This window comes from Mytilus trossulus, chromosome 3 (assembly GCF_036588685.1).
Source record: "Mytilus trossulus isolate FHL-02 chromosome 3, PNRI_Mtr1.1.1.hap1, whole genome shotgun sequence".
Classification (NCBI taxonomy): domain Eukaryota; kingdom Metazoa; phylum Mollusca; class Bivalvia; order Mytilida; family Mytilidae; genus Mytilus; species Mytilus trossulus.
Window position 1 is genome coordinate 43,817,064 of NC_086375.1, and position 18,119 is coordinate 43,835,182.

An 18,119-nucleotide genomic window follows, 5' to 3' on the forward strand; every position below is an offset into this window, starting at 1 on the left:
AACTTATCAACACTTTTTTTCATTGTTTAGAATATCATCTTAATTTCAAAACACAAAGGTTTTGTGTTGGAAACTTTAAACCCAACTCAGTTAACTTTTACTAGAGTGAATTTAGGGTCGTTTCTGTCTACTTGTTTATGGTGATTTTTATAATTTGAGAGTATTGAAATACACTGACATGTATGCTGCTGAAACAACAACACATTACGGTCAACGTATCCATTATATCGAAGATTAATTTGTTAGTTGTTCAACCAAACACGAGTTTGCTATATTTATATTTAAATATATATATGTATCAACGATCATAAAATCATCTGCATCTTTATGTTTACTAGAATATTAATGTTTCAAATATCTCGGTCAAACCACGCAAATACAGATTATACATTAACACTAAAATTACCTGCGGCAATCTTAAGTATACTGCTTTTGCTTTATATTCTTTATATTGTTTTTTTGCATGTACTATATCATTTTGTATTTATTTCCGTATGCCATATTGTTCCTTATTTTAAGAGAGCCTCAAGTAAGATTGGTATCCTTTAAATGAAGAAGATTATGCAGATAACTGCACTGCATTTAAAGTGTATATTTTCCAAACTCCTTCGCTTTGTCCGTTTATGCATACGGACTTTTTTTTTAAATTGAACTACATTTGTTCAGTATGAACAAGTATGTCTGGCTTTGTTAATACATAAGAAAACAAACACGAAATTGTTTTTTTTTTTTATGATGAATGATTTTTTTCATTGCATTTCACAACTACTGATTTCATTTTGCATTTTGACATGGAATCTGGGAAGAAAAGAATTCCGACTAGTGTATACTGGATAACTTTTAGCACTTGTGACTCTATCATTTAGATTTGGATACCAAATAATTTCAAATATTTAGATATTAAGATGCACACATAAAACAGGCACAATGGGATTTATATAAGCACAACAATTGCAGTGCATATATAATGGGTTGTGTGTGTTTCCGCAATGCTGTGAATTTCTCACTAGTATATAATTTCTTACAACAATACTATTATCATTTCTTAGTATGGGTATTTCCCTTCAATGAGTTTTAGAATGAACGATGAGATGATCTGAAATTGCTTAATGTATCCCAATGACTAAGTCATGTTACTAAAACCATTGCCAATAAACCATATCTCGCAGAGTAAACGATAAACTTATTAGAGTTACCCCTCTTTGCATTAAGTTCAAGGAAAATACATGTTTGTGAAGTAATATAAAATTATTGCTGTGAAATCTTTGATATCTTCCAAAATTCATAAAACAGCCTCTAGTTTGTCACAAAGTTCAGACTAATGTAGATTTGTCTTACTAAATATAGTGTGTCCGCTTGCCATTACCATCTTTGAAAATCTCAGTCATGTTCTGGTTACGTTCAATGCATTTTTATAACAATTCTATCAAACGTCATTTATATCGTTATATCGTTATACCGTTTCGTTATTGGCATTGCGTTTCGATTTCGTATCTCATTTTAGCACAACCCACCAAATGGTCTATTTAATCATCAATTAAGTTAATGTCGGAACACTGCTTAAAATATAATTGTCAATTTAATAATGGAATTCTTTAAATGGAAAGTGCATAGATACTTGCATATTTTATGTAAAATGTCTGTTCAAAACTAATCATTGTATACAAGTGATGATTGAGGTTTGCATATTATTATCTTTCCTACATATATTTCGAAACAAAATTTAAAAAAACAGAATTTTTATTCTATCTTGGTATGTATCTGTATCTACCTACAACGTCTACAAATTGTAAATGAAACATATAAAATTATCTCAAGATATATTTGAATAATATAGGCAACAGTTGACACTCGATCAAGACGCCTATAAGAAGAAGTGACAATGACTGAGTTGTGTTATTCTAATCACTATGGTATAAATTGATTTAAATCAATAACTGGTTAGAAACGAACTAAGCACTTTATTTACCGAAGAAAGAAATATAAGGCACAACCAATGCCACCAAGGAACATAATGGTAATAATACCAAAACCTATTTTCCCACATTTACCTCTGCAACACTGTTTACAAAAATACAATTAAAAAATATACCAATGCAGGACGATTCAAATTTAAGAAACCGAAATATCCGCATAAAACAGCTAACAGTATTGAACCGTATCCGCCTAACACGTGCAAGGACACAATACGACAAAATTGTTTAGCACAAAGAATGTTTTTGCGTTTTGGAAGTAAACTATGTAACACATAATAATAAAGAAAAATTGTTTCCATAGCAACCGATACTACCAGAGAAGCTCCACATGTTTTAAAAATAGCTTCCTCTGCGAGCTGTCCTGCCAAGTCACATACAAACTTATTATACAAGAACTGCTTTGTTCCATTAAGATGCTGCTTGCTGCTTTGTTCTGCAATTCCGGGTCTTGACTCCGCTACCTTGATTCTTGTCTCTGCTTCGTCAATTATATTTGCTCCTATCTTATTGCCACATTGAGGAACCTGTTCTAGCGTCCCGACACTATAACTGACGATCGCAGCAACAATAATTGTGACGTAAGCACGCCGAACTAATGAACCGGCAATAGCGCCTAATGATGATACTAGTAATGCCGCTCTTAATCCTACTTCCCTCGAATCGATCAAAAAATTAAAACAATCTGCACGACATCGGTTCTCATCCACCTGTTTACATGAACTTTTACCAGTAAGAATATACTTTACGACATGCTCACAATTATTCCAGGAAAGTTGGTAATCTCGTTCGCCAAGTCGTTCATAAAGGCGTTTCCATGCGTTGTTTAAGTCTTTATCATTCTTTGGATATTCAGGGTTTTTAATCAAATGTAAGCCTGGTGTTTCTGCTGTACCATATCCTAACAGAGTATGATCATCATCCCTTGAAATTGTCTGACATGTAAATTTGCCGGATCCCCTGCTGTCTTCAGTTAAAATTTCTGCAGAACTTGTAAAATGGGCAACTGTGAATTCATCTGTTTCATCACTCATATTGGGTATTCTTATAACAATAAAGTGGTGATAATATTCTCCAGTGCAAAACTTGCCGCTTCTCCCTACTCTGAAGTGTGCAAACGGTGTTGCTTTGTTTTCAAAATCATTGAAATCTCTCACATGATATTCGTCCTGAAAATAAAAAGCTACCGATATCTGAATCTGCAAAACAGCCGCCACTCGCATGTACATTTTATAAGAAAAAAATAAGTTCAATGTTGGCAACTTATACTTTCTTTACTGTTAATAGATGGTCAATACCCAATAGTATTCTTATATAACAAGAAGTCAGTGTAATTATAAGAAAACTTAACTGGTAGAAAGAAATTATACGCAGGGGATATTTTTTCTCCATTTTAAAACAATTGGACAAGGGTGTTCCTGACTTAGATATGTGCCTGTCCTTAGTCAGGAACCTGTTATTCAGTGGTTGTCGTTTGTTTACGTGTTAACTTTTTGTTTTTTTCGTGGGTTTTTTTTTGTACATAAATGAGGCCGTTAGTTTTCTCGTTTGAATTGTTTTACATTGTCATTTCAGGGCTTTTTATAGCAGAAAATGCGATATGGGCTTTAATTATTGTTGAAGGCAATACGGTGACCTATAGTTGTTATGTTGTGTGTCATTTTGGTCTCTTGCGGAAAGTTGTTTCATTTGCAATCATACCACATCTTCTTTTTTTATATTTCTCATCATTTGTCGTCATTAATTTTTGTATTCTTGTCTTTCATCGTTTGTTAATGTGCTTTTCTGCTGTTGTTTTTTCTATGGTCGGGTTGTTGTCTCTTTGAAACATTCCCCATTTCCATTTTCAATTTTATTTGTCTATACGCCTTAGACTTATTGTACTTCTTTATTCAATATTTGTATGTTTTACAGTGATTTAGGTTACACAATGTTGACTGACAATTTAACCTTTTATGTCTGTACGTTTTGTTCAGAAATCGTTGTCAATATAATGGTATTTGATGCCACTGTCATACAAATGAGAGGTTAATCCAGCTATAAAACTAGGTTAAATTCATATTTTTAACACAAAATAAATGTCTGCAACAAGTCAGGATTATGACAGTTGTTACCCATTCGTTTGGTGTGTTTTAGCTTTTGATTTTGTTCACTATTTAGGGACTTTCCGTTTTAAATTTTTCTGGGAGTGCAGCGTTTTTTGTGATTTTACTTTTTTGTATATTAATACAAAATTTGACAAATCAAAGGAAACTAAATTATAATTAAGAAATAAATCCCACTGCCATATTACAAATCTTCTGGTCGTTTGATCACAAAAACCCTTGTTCGTGTTAAACATTCCAAGTGTATAACATTTATTCAACCCATTCCGGGATACATACGAACATTCATATAAAAAAGCCTTTCTGTCGACACCCTAACAGACTGGTGAATTTAAAAAAAAAAAGGACATATTTAAAACAGAAAAAAAATGCAGAATATTTTGATTGTTATACTGAAACCAATACATGATCAGCAATTGGGAAAAATAGTTTTGAGCAAACTTGTAATTCTTTGTCTTCGTATGACATTAAAGCATATTTCATATCGACAGGACACAATCATAATTCTAAAGTGAAATACTCAGACGAAGTGTGAAAAAATACCATGGAATTTGGGAAAATTTGACATAAATGAAAGTTGTGTATATGTCGGATTGGAAGATGGAGACTTTTTAGAATGCACATCATTCGTTAGTAAAATGATGAAAAGAAAAAAAGAAATTAATGCCTGGATGTAGTTATGGTTAGAATCAGTTCATTGATTTAAATATGCAGTTCAATAAAGATATCAAAAGCCAGGTAACAAAAAATTTAAACTCTTCAGCAGTAATATACTTTTACAAAACCGGTCCAAAAATTCAGTTATAAAGCTTCAACAGCAAAAAATAAACAAGACCTGAGTTATGATAAAACAAACGAACAATAAGTATAACAGACAACACAAGACTGAACTACATTTAACGGTTTTTAAAGTGCTTATAATTAATGTATACCTACATCATTGCTGCTACATGCATCTTTTCCCTTGTCTTCTTTTTGTTTTCCTACACTATCGTCACTATCTTTCTTTTCTTCATTTCCCAGATATGCACTTTGGACTCCTCCCTCTTCATTCTTTTGCTGCTGTTCATCCTTCCATTATAAAGTAAGAATAATAGAAACTTATGTATTCAGCTGATTCATTACAGCAATGAAATGACTTAAATAAGGTGAAATACTATTCTTCCTTTCATTTAAAAATCTAAAATGTGACTAGAATTTCTTATAACTATGACCATGACGCTAAACGTAGAAAATGTAAGTAATATTTAGCTATAAAACTAGGTTTAATTAACATTTTTATGTAAGTTAACGCCTGTACAAAGTCAGGAATATGACAGTTGTTCAATCGTTTCGATTTTGCCATTTGATAAGGGACTTCCAGTTTTGAATTTTCCTCGGAGTTCAGTATTTTGTGATTTTACTTTTACTTTTCTGCAAACTTGGGAAAGATACTGTTAACTGCAACTACTTGTTTTTATAGAAAAGCTAACTTTAAAATAACTTCTTTCTATATTCAAGGATTTATAAATGTGCAACCGTAAGTATTAAGGTAAATGTGATACATCAAATGATTAAATCGCATAGCTCACTTTTTTATACAATCTAAAATTTTGTTTATATAATAGCAATAAAAACGAAAGTCCAGTCAACATCATAAGTCTAAGAAGGATAATCAAAACGAAAAATAAAAAGCGATCTACTGTAACAGTTACATTTTAATATATTATTACACGGGTAACATTACAAAGTTATACACCATCGATACAGTTATAATTCATGGAGAAATATAATACATAATTGTCGGATATGTCAGGAATATGACAGTTGTTATCCATTCGTTTATCTGTTCTCGCGTATCTTTCGCCCCTCTTTTTTGGTAAAGAAGCACTGAAAACTAATTTTAGAAATCTCCGTTGTGACCATAGACCAACCGACGTCATCCCGATATGGAGGTAACCACGCTTCATTTATAACACAACCACTAGTTATGAAATGTAATAATAGGTATGTAACATAGAGTGTAGTATACTATCGAAGCTTGTAAAAAAGCAAATAAATAAATATGAAAAACTTCACAGAATGAGAATATTGTATATATCATGCATTTGAATGACAACTGCTGCTACTTAACTATAACTTTTTTGATTTTTATTTAGATATACATTCGCATGTACTTAAATATCTTCAAGATCTTTGTGAATTTTCGTCTGTTGAATCAGTCAATTCGTCTAAAAAACTGTTTAAAAAAATAATTCTTGATTACAGATTTTAATACAACGAATTACAGATAAAAACCTTTAACGCAACATTCACTTATTAGTATAAAATGAGGCTTGTGTAGTGTTTGCTTGTGTTGAGTCAATTGTAATTTTATAATTCATTTATTTTAGAATAACTAATTGAACTCACAAATATAACGTTGCTTCAATTTCTATAGTCCCTCAACAATGTTTATTTTACGCTTAAAAATGAGATGGAATATAAAGTTTACAATTAACTTGATTTACATTAATAGTTTATGTTTAAGTTTTTTTTCATGTGTTTCATATTATATAAATGAGTTTGAGTACTGCAACTGTAAAACAAACAAAAAAAGATCAAACACGTTTAAGTTATTTTTTGACATCTGTTAAAAATAAGTGAAGGTTAGTGTCAAGGATCCGTAAATGACATGTCCATAGATTTTTTTAGATTGAAAACTCAAAATGATATTGAAAATATATACATCAGAAAAATTTTAAAATAAATTATATGTCACCGTCTTTGTTTTCGAGAAAAAAAAAACATTTTTAAAACGGTCTGATCGGATACTTTTCAAATTACAAATTGAATATAAAGGGGAAAATCTATCTTTTCTTCAACAATTTTGGTTTCCGAAATAAATCACGTAAATCACTGCATAGACCTACCTCATCCATTTTCCTGATAGTGCGTAATTTTTTTTAATATTTTAGTTATTTGTAGAATAAGGTAACATATCATTGATTGCCTTGTATATATTCTATATTTTTATGTACATTCTATAATCAACCTTGACATCAGCAGACAACCTGCATTTATTATTTTATAATACGATAATACTGTCTAATGTATTTATACATTTTATAGACTCTAAACGACCGTGACATTGGCAGATCATCTGCATTTTTTTTTATAATAAGATGATACTGTATTATATTTCATATGAACTCTAGATGACATTGACATCAATATACAAACTGCCTTTTATATTTTACGTTAATACCGTTTTATTTAATTTTAAGAATAGGAGATTACTCGAGGATATGTCCGAGTGGTTATATCATATTTATAGTACTGTTCCTTATTGTTCAGTATATTATAACATATATGAGCACTTATTTTGATAGCCATGTTAATATTATGATATAAAAAGGTATCAAATGTCACTGAACTGTCTGTGTAATTTAAAAATACATATATTGTTTGTTTTAAGAGTAGACTTGTGTCGGTGCTTTGTGTATATTGTTTTAATAATAATTTTATTTGCAAAAATACACCCATATGGGTCAAGCAAACACAAATACAACATTTAATACAGACAGTGAAGAATTACAAATATAAACATAAAAAAACATAGTTATAAATGGTAATTAATGTAGCCTTTGATGGACATGGACCTCATTTTCGCAATTCTAATGATTGCTTTATAAAGTCACCAATTTAATGTTAGAATTGTTGTTTTGCTTCGTGGCATTCTGAAGAGTCCATCCTTTTTAAATGGGTTTTTACTGTTCAGTCTTACACCCATGGTACAATATAGGGCTTAAATCTAGCTCTCCTCTTATCACTTTCTAATTACATAAATTGTTTGTTTTAACTGCCCAGTTGACAGCATCTATTAATCTCCTGCTGATAACCATATTATAATTAGGCGAGGCTGTATGTAATTCTATACAGTCAATGGTACATCTGTGTTGCTAAGTTTGTTTATATTTCTGTTCATAAATGTGTAAAACAAAGAAAAACAAAAGTGTTTGCTCTTATGGTATTCTGCTTCACCATTGCCAAAGGGAAGAATTTGCTCGCTCACAAACTTGTTTAATCCCGTCACATGTTGTATGTGCCTGTTGTGGAGCCTGTAATTCATGGGTTGTTGTTCAGGCATGTCATACTTTTCGTAAGTTGTTTTGTTATAAATTAGACTGGTAGTGTTCTAGTTTGAATTGTTTCACATTTTGCCATGTCGGGACTTTTAAAAGCTGATTATACGGTATGGTTTTTTTTCTCATTGTTGAAGGTTGAACGCTGATTATTTGAATACACGTCTTATAAATACTCTGGTTGATAGTTGTCTTATTTGCATTCATATCACATCTTATTATTCTATATATAAATGAAACAAGGGAAAGAGGTAGAAATTATATATCATGTATATTGTTGCCACAGTTTTTTTGTGTTCCTTTAACCATGAATATGCTCCTTACAAATTATGATTATGACTGGATCTAAAAGTCATGTTTTAAAATGTTGGTATGATGTCAAATAATTCATGTATGTCATGGACGATTTTTCACTTTATTTATTGATTATTGTAAGGTAGTTAGAAATTACAAAGAAGGTTTTCAAAAGAAAAGAATGAAAATAGAATATATCATAGAAATAAAAGATGTTCTTGCATAATAAACATCATTGCAAGACTGCACATGCCTCAGGCACATGCAGTAATTAAAGGTTAGAAAGTCAGGTGAGATTGTTTGGGTAGAATATTTTTACATAGTATGTGTCATTTAACAAAACTGTCTTGCATTGTCCTTCATTTTGTAGGACACAATACTTTTTTTCATTCCGTCTTCTCATTTCAATTTATTAATAGGCCATAAATAAATCACTTTGCACATTCCTCCTCTACAAGGCATACCTATATCTAAATAGCTATATCAATAATTGTAGAACGGTGGATTTATGCATTCTACCCTAACAAGAACAAGTACGCGTACAAAAAGTGTTAAGTGTGTTATTATTGTGTGTAATAACCTTTAATATGTCATTTAATGATAAGCAGCCTTAATGGCACGATAAATATATACACACAAAAGTTTGAGAGAGTTAACAATGGCACACTTAGTATGAAAATATTACACAACTACCTACCGTTTGGCATTTATTCGTAAACTCCAAGTTGATATTATCAGCCATGTTGAAACCAGAAAGAAATTTAACACAACAAATTTACATTGATAGTTTAAGTGGACCGTTGCAAGAATTTAAATGTTGCATATTGTTTATTGTGAAAATTACAATTATTGATTTACCTATACCAGGAATGTGTATTGATGCTAAATCAAGCTAAGACACTCAATAGGTACATGCATACATTTCTTTCACCTTTTTACCTACTATGTGTGTTGAATATTTATAGATACTATTAAGATTTTCATTCAAATAAGGAATTTATTGACAAAGAACTTGGTTTTTTAAATCTAACATTTTCAATCTTTATGACGTTGGTATTTTTCACATTGATTTTTCACATTGCTATTTTGGTCTATTAGATATGCTAATATTCTGTCCATTTGGTCGTCGATTTTAAAAAAAAGTGCCCGATTAGCCACTTGAAGGGTTAAAATTGGATTTATGTAAACTGACCAAAATACTGCTAATACCAAATGGCAATATGTTATTTCACAATTTATCCTGCAATTGAGTGTCCTACTATGTATACAGATACAGCCCTACAGATTTCGCTATGCTGTATCTGTATACTATACAGATATCTCTTTAAAGCTCCGCCCACTGCCGACTTGAGTATTGCTTGAACCTGTGTGACCTCAGAATGTTTAATCTAGTCGATGACAATTAATGAATGGCTATTATTTATTTTGAATTTATTGAACCATAAAACTAATTTTTGACTCTTCACATTGAATAATCCGCGAAGCGGATTATGTAAAATGTGAAGAGTCAAAAATTAGTTTTATGGTTCAATAAAATCAAAATAAATTATTGCCATTCATTATAAATAAATTTCTATCAAAAATAAGGCTAAAAAACCTTTTAAGATTATTTATCTTGACAATAACAACGTACACACATGTTGGCGTATGAATACACAACGTCAGAGTGGGCGTGTCACCATCAAAATTGACAACATTGAAAATAAAACTAATAATTTTAACCAATCAGAAGACAGTAAATACACAAAATTTATTTATTTGTCGATATCAAAACTTATGTTACAAAATTAACCATGTCAATTTCAGCATGCATGTTTAGTGAATGTCAAGTCTTAAGCGTAGGAAAACTCGTACACTTCTGTTTCAAATTTGACAATGTTTTGCTATTTGTTTTTACTGTTGAAATTAGTTGTGTTATAATATATAATTATTCACCTTGAGCGATGTATTATTGTTGACCATTCGAGATTCTTGTTTTGCGAACCTGTCTTCAGCGTAGTGTGTGATTTTGATATTACTACGCGGGCCCCAAGGGAATAAAAAATCGAAAATAAATGCTAAATATGTTTGTTTTAGATTTTTAAAACACAAACAATATACAGAATTAATTGCAGGATAAAGACAATAACTGTTTAGTGTATTTAGATATCACCTGTATTTGTACTCGGCTCGAAACAGGTGTAATAGCTCGCTAAAAGCTCGCATGTACCTTGTTTCCTAGCCTCGTACAAGTACAGCTGATATTTAAAGACAATAAACAGTTATTGTCTATTTAACTAGATGACTTCTATTTGGCATATCAGATTATAATTACGTACGAAGTTATTTACCCTCAACTGAGCACTATTTTCATTGACTATTACTTGATGCAACTACAAATATGGGGCAGACATATCTTTATCTAACTTCATCTGCGGCATTCATACGGGAGAGATTCAATGAACGATCTTCACAAACCTTTGAATTGTTTAGTCAGAAGACATAAATATATAGAAAGCAGAACGTAGGAGTAAAGGAAAATTCTGTTTTTAAAAATTCTTCATGAGAAGGTCCTGTATAAAATCTGCCTAATTGATTGGATAATTGATTGTTGTTTAACGCTACTTTCAGCAATAATGCGCTATTTCGTGGCATTAAGTTTTTATTGATGGAGAGAACCACCGACCTTTGATAGTAAAACTGGTAATCCTGGTCAATAAAGACTGGCAATCCTAGGAAATTAAGATTGTGGTCGAACGCACCTGTCACATGCCGGAATCGATTTCACAGTCTTATAGTGTTGACAGCCTAGTAATACAGCATTTAGTACAACTTTAAATAAAACTTACCAATATTATGATAAAAATTAAAGGAAAACGATAAAAAAGAACACTTTGAAGTCGTTTTAGTCATGTAAAAATACACAAATAGTTTCAGAAATAACCACACTGGATACTGGTCATTGGTTTGATACAGATGAACAATAAGCTTCTCACCATTTGTTAAATCGAAGATTAGTCATGCTATTTCGTAAGATGTCTTGGCATTGCACTACTTTTACAATTGAAGAGCCTTTTCACTTCGTCTTGAAATAGTTTGTCGTAAAAACCATAAACGAAAGGATTTATTATATGATTCAGTATTGCCATTTCTCTGATTAACGAGACAACCGCTGTGTCAACTTCATATGTGTCAAATAAATATTTGCCATCCTTTATTTCCAAGAAAAGAATTATAAACTGTGGAATAACAGATAGTCCGAATCCCATCGCAATTGCCATCAACATGTATGAAAATTTGTGTGAACATTTAAGGCAAAACAATGATGACCCATTAGTACCGTTGTTCTGGGTATGTTGGTTTGCGCAAGTTTGAAAACGTTGCCTCATCTTTATTTGATGATATATAGTTCTTCCGATAAGTCCATAAAATACTATTAGACCTATCAATATGATTAAGGCCATAAATGATGCGAAACTAATAAAAACATAGAATTCTACTCCCATAGAATCTTTGATTAAAATGTCACAAGTACTTCCGGTGACATTTTGATGCAAATTTGATACAGGGATCTCCGAATTATAAAAGTTCAGTGGGATCGCTGCAACTATTGATAAGACCAATGTAAAAAGAAGAGCTGCTCTCTTACAACGTAAGGTCATCTGTTTTCCAAACGGTCGACATACTTTTAAATATCGATGGAATGCAATGACAAGTAACAATATCATCGAGGAGAAAGAAAACATGTTGATAATCATCCAAATTATTTTACAGTATCCTGTTACTTTTTGCATGACCGGAAATGATTTTTTGGTGAGTTCAAAACACGATCTCATGGTACCTGCAAAGAAATCGAGCATGGCGAGCCAAGGAATGAAATACCGGTCTTCTTTTGTATTTAACCTGAGTTTGTACACAATAATAACCAACAGATTACAAGTAAATCCAACTATAATGTAGATAATCAGAAATAGTTTGTTCACAATAGATAATTTAGACACTTTTGAATTCCATTCGTCCACACTAGCCATTTTTCTTATCATTTACTTTGCGCGCAACAGTGTTGCAGTTATGAACTAAATTCAATATCGTTAACGATTTTCAACCAGATCTATTTTGTGTTGTCTTGGTTCACTTTAGTTTTAAAAGAAAGCAGACGACCCTTTATCATATTAATCTTTTCTCAGTAGATTTTTTATGGCATGTATTGTCATGACTGTTACAAATAATGTTTGTATTTTAACAGCATCATTCGAGTAATATTGTTTAGCTATTGTTCAGTCTACAAACCCCAGAGAATAAGTGACAATCTGTTTATTTGAAAACATCATTTAGTAGATTCATTAAAATTGAGGCTTTCTGGGTGAAAAATTGCATAGTATTTTTGAATGTATTGTCCTCTTTTCAAATATTTTTAACAAAAGATAATTTGTTGCAACTGATGAAGCTATAACTTAGATTATGACCGCCAATGTTTTAAAACATTTAATTGATATCCGTTGTAATTGTCTTACGGTCATAGCGGAACGAAAACAATTAATATAAAGCTTCCTGCTTGATAACATTTAAACACACACACACACACATATATATATATACTATATATGTACATTGGTCCGTTGTCGGAAAATATAAAATATGAGTTTTAGAAACAGGACAAAAAGCGAGGCTGGTCGGGCTTTTCTCATGTTTCGTAGCGAATACAAATAAATTCTATATTTTACGACAATGTACATGATATATTGTCTTTATCGTGAATTTTACTCCATACAATTGACACTTTAGTTATTTAAATCTTAATCATGGTCTCCAATTTATCAAAGAAATCGACACTGTTTAAATGCGGACCGCGAAGAGAACGCCAAAATCAACTGGTACGGAAAAAGAAATATCCATATTATCTGTAACTTTCTCAACATGGAAGCTAGGTAACAGGAGACTTTACTTGCATAAGTAATTATAAAGCACACATTTATTTGTATACTAGTACCTGTTAGTTTTAGTAAGTCAAAATTACTGCAAGATATATAGGTGAACGTTTATGTAAAAAGTGTCAAGAGACAACTAACTGTCCATCAAAGTAACAATTTATAAAAGTGAACCATTATAGGTCAAGGTACGACCTTCAACGCGAAGAATTGGCTCACACTGAACAGCAAGCTAAAAAGTGCCCCCCCCCCCCCCACACACACACACCAAAAAAACCCAGTGTAAAACTATTCAAACGAGAAAACCAGCGGTCCAATCTATATAAAAAAGAGAAATCATAAACAAACATGAACTATATAAACAGACGACAACCACTGTATATACATCAGATTCCTGAATTAAAGCAGGTGCAAACATTTGCAGCGGGATTAAACGTTTTAATGGTACCAAACCGTCTCCCTTTTCTGCAACAATAGTGTAACATCACAACATAGAAAGAGATACTATAAAATATCGTTTGGAAGGCTTAACTCATTCAAAAAACGCAAATTAACACACAATGAACGAATAAATTTGATCCGTGTTACAATGCAAAAACATACTCAATAATTTGTCTTTATTAGAGAGAATTGCTGAATATGATTCTTCTTAAAGAGGACAAGCACGGGATATAACCTGATAAAAATAGAACCTATTATGTAAATTAGTTTACAAAGTTGATAATATATGCATTCCATTGGTGCTTTTGTTTAAAGATATTAACAGATTTTTTAGATTTGACAAAATAATGCTAATGTATTTGCTAAATGGGATTGATAAGTGTTCCGTGTTATCTCCGATCTACCAAGATCATGCTATCAAAAGATGTTTCCTTCCCACATAGTACAGTTATCCAAGTAAGAAATGCACATAATTGTCTTGACTTTACAACTTGTAGGACAATTCGAAAGTTACCGTTTTACGTAATACTTTCATGGTCAAATCTACATCTGTGTATTGAGAAACGTGCCTGTCCTACGATATATACAAATCTCTATTTGTCACGTCTTCACTGCTTAATAGTCAACATATCCGTCTTGTTTATAAGCTGAAAAAACAATTTGTTGCAAAATATTTGTTTCAAGTATAATCACATGATCTATCAATCGAATTGGTCATCTAAAACATATAACTACTGTAACACTTTATAATGTTACATATTGCGTAATCAGCAATCGAAGCCATACACACATACATTTTTGACATAAAATATGAGATTTCATAGAATAATTGTCCGATTTAAACCAAATAATTTATATTTCTTATTCCCATGTGACAAAAATCACCATAATTCCAATCCTATTTGCACTTTATTTATCAATTGTTGATTTAGTTTTTAGCTGGATAAACGATACAACGGTTCACAAATGGAAAACAAACTGCAAGAATGGAACTGGGAAATTGCAGATCGATATATTCTTAATGATATATTTCTCATTATCTACATCATAATTGGAATCTTAGGGAACTTTTTAGTGATAATTGTATATGAGTTTAAATTGAAAACAAACCGTGACGACCGTTATTTTATTCCATGGTTGGGTTTACTTGATTTATTTGCCGGAACTCTGAGGTCATCATTTGAGTTGATTCGTAAAATTTATCCAGTGATGCTCCGTGGGACAATATTTTGCAAATCAGTTTGGATGATAATTGATGTATTCGCATTTTCATCAACGTGCCTTTTGTTGGTTATCGCGTTTCAGCGTTACCTGAAAGTGTGCCGACCTTTTGGACAACAAATGACGCTACGATTGAAAAGATTATCACTTATGTGTACATTCATCTTATCGCTTGGGATGGCAGTGATTTTAAATTCTTTCAATTCTGAAATTCTTGTTTGGAGTGAAAAATTCAACGTTACTGGTTGGACGTGTGATATTGATATAAATTATTCTATGGGAGCTACATTTTATGTTTTTGCGAGTTTTGCGACAGTTATGACTTTAATTATTGCAATTGGACTTGGTGCCTTTTACATTTTGATTGCAAGAAGAATCTGTAAACAAATCAAAGCAAGAAATAACATGAAATCTACTGATCTTAACAAGGAAACAAGACATTTAGATGACTATAACTGTAAAAAATGTATACAGCTTTCGCACACATTTTCATTCATGCTGATGGCCATGGCAGTTGGATTTGGAATATCTTATATTCCCCAGTTTGTAATATTGTTTCTGACAATTAACAATGGTCGGTTTTTGTTTGACAAGTACGACTCGGAAACCATATGGATATCCTTCTTTAGAGAGATGGCGATAATTAATCATATCATAAATCCTTTCATTTATGGATTGTATGACAAGGTATTCAGATTGGAGGTAAAAAAAATCATGTCATGCCATAGAAACGAGGACATTGCTTGTATTTGATTTATATTGGAAACTTAACACGAAACACTGAATACTAAAAGTAAATACGATTTAGAATAAAATATCCATGTTTTTTACTGTTCTGTCACAATGTATACACAGCTACTCTGTGACTATAACACTGATATAAGAAGAACGATTTTCGATTTTTTCAAGTTTTTCATATTGCAATGCACTTATCGTTTGAATATAAATTATTAATTTTATCAATTGAGATGTACATTATTAATAAGGATATCCAATTCTAACCAATCATTTTTCATTGTATTGGCAATTGTTACTATGTAAGTCACTGTATCCATGGTTTATGATGATAGAAGCATGAGCTTTTTAGCCTCAAATTAAGCACTTTGTTCTTGATCAAAAGTAATTTCAAATGTAGTATTATGCGATTGTTAATAGTAACAGCTAAATTTTTGTGCAATTGTCAGCGACGGATCGACAAAAGAATTAAAATCTAATGTTTTTCACGATATATAAGTACATTTTAGTTTAAATCGACATAAAATATTTGTTGACTCGCTTCGCTCGCCAGTATATATTCAATATCCGGAAGTTACATTCCTCTCATGTTTGAAATATCCAAGATCCTCCCCTGATTGTTATTTGTTTGTCATTTATGATACTTGTACGTGGTCAAGGTGGTAGAGGTAGACGCGGATATTAGGAATTAGCGCTTGGTGTTTGGAATATTAGAGGGTGGTCAGCACGTCAAAATGATAATTCAAACTTTAGATGTCATGTTGTAAACGCTTTAAATTTTGATATTCTATGTTTATGTGAAGCTTTTTTGAGAGAAAATGATAAAATACATGTAGAAGGTTATACTTGTTTTCAGAGAAACAGAGACAAAGTTCATGTTAATTCCAAGAGAGGTTCTGGTGGGGTTGCGGTTTTAGTTAAAAATGATCTGTTGAAATATTATAATGTTGAAATTTTAAACAGTGAGGTACAAGATATTCTATGGATAAAATTGAGTAATGAAAATGATATAATATGTTTATGTGTATGTTACTTACCACCAGAAAATTCTGTATATAATGACTCACTAGTTTTTTATACTAAACTGCTAGAACAGGTGTATATGTATCAAAATATTGGTAAATTGTATGTATGTGGTGATTTTAATTCTAGATGTGGTGATGTCCAAGATTTTATTGAAGGTGTTGATAATGTACAAATAAGAGAAATTGTTGATAGTGTGTCAAATAGAAATGGTGATTTACTTATTGAGTTTTTAGTAGATTGTAACATGTGTATGGTAAATGGGCGAATTGGCTCGCAAGATTTTACTCATATTAAAGGTACAGGGAAATCTGTTGTAGACTATGTCCTTACTCCACATGAACAGTTAAATGAGGTAATTAACTTTAAAGTGAATACAATGTCAGACTTAGTGACTGAGTTATCTCTTGTCGGATACGAATCGATTCCGGACCATTCACTGTTAGAATGGGGCATACGAGTTAGCACCGATATGTCGGAAGTAGAACAAAACAAGAGCGGTATAGGTGCAAATCGGGTTAAAGGTCCAAGAAAGTTCAAGCTAGATGGATTGAATAACGAACCTTTTTCTAGTGAAAATATGCAAAATGTATTACGAGATACTATATGTCGAATCGAAGTTGCTTTAAACCGCAGTAAAGACGTTAATAAGGCTTTTGTCGAACTGAAACATTTACTTATTAAAGAATTGGAGCTAACATGTAAAGAATTGAAACCGCCCGTTTCTAATATGCGCACGAATAAGTGTAAGCGGAAACCGTATTGGTCTGATGAATTACAGGACTCGTGGAACAAAACGTGTGATGCTGAGAGGCAATGGAAGCGATGTAAATCAATTGGAAAATCTAAACTCCGTACTCGATTTATACAATCACGAAAAGATTTCGACAAATTAAATCGTAAAGCGAAGCGGAATTATCAGCTAGAACAACAAAATAAACTTCAAAAACTTGGTGAACAAAATTCTTCTGAATTTTGGAAGTCTATAGGCAAATTAGGACTTGCCAATGATCGCAAATCGAGACAAACTTTTCAAATTCGATCAGAAACAGGAGAAATTACAAGTGACATTGACTCTGTATTAGAAAAATGGAAAATAGACTACGAAAAGCTGTACAACAGTGCTGATATAAATGGTTCGTATGATGATGAATTTCTTAAGGATATTAAAAACAAACTTCAAAATAGGAATAATTTAGTCAATGACAATAATATTGATACAACTGAACTAAATAGAGCTATAGAAAGGGATGAGGTACGCGAGGCCGTTTTTCGAGCTAAGCAAGGTAAATCCGCGGGAATTGATGAGATACCGGG

General features: G+C 31.7%; 1 protein-coding gene across 1 annotated transcript; it reads right to left on the bottom strand.

The window, feature by feature from the left end:
• Positions 1–2,065: 2,065 nt before the first annotated feature.
• LOC134710802 (uncharacterized) lies at positions 2,066–9,265 on the bottom strand. The gene is made up of 3 exons (XM_063571200.1): positions 9,173–9,265; positions 5,015–5,149; positions 2,066–3,142 (listed from the first exon to the last, which is right to left on the bottom strand). Exons 1-3 carry the CDS (start codon positions 9,215–9,217, stop codon positions 2,066–2,068), a joined length of 1,257 nt encoding a protein of 418 aa, XP_063427270.1. The 5' UTR covers positions 9,218–9,265.
• Between the last annotated feature and the right edge of the window lie 8,854 nt (positions 9,266–18,119).

Coding starts and splice junctions, on each gene's coding strand:
- LOC134710802 (XM_063571200.1), bottom strand. CDS start 9,217: ATGGCTGATAATATCAACTTGGAGTTTACGAATAAATGCCAAACG. Junction 5,150..9,172: donor TTACGAATAAATGCCAAACG/GTAGGTAGTTGT, acceptor TTATAATGGAAG/GATGAACAGCAGCAAAAGAA. Junction 3,143..5,014: donor ATGCATGTAGCAGCAATGAT/GTAGGTATACAT, acceptor TTTTATTTTCAG/GACGAATATCATGTGAGAGA.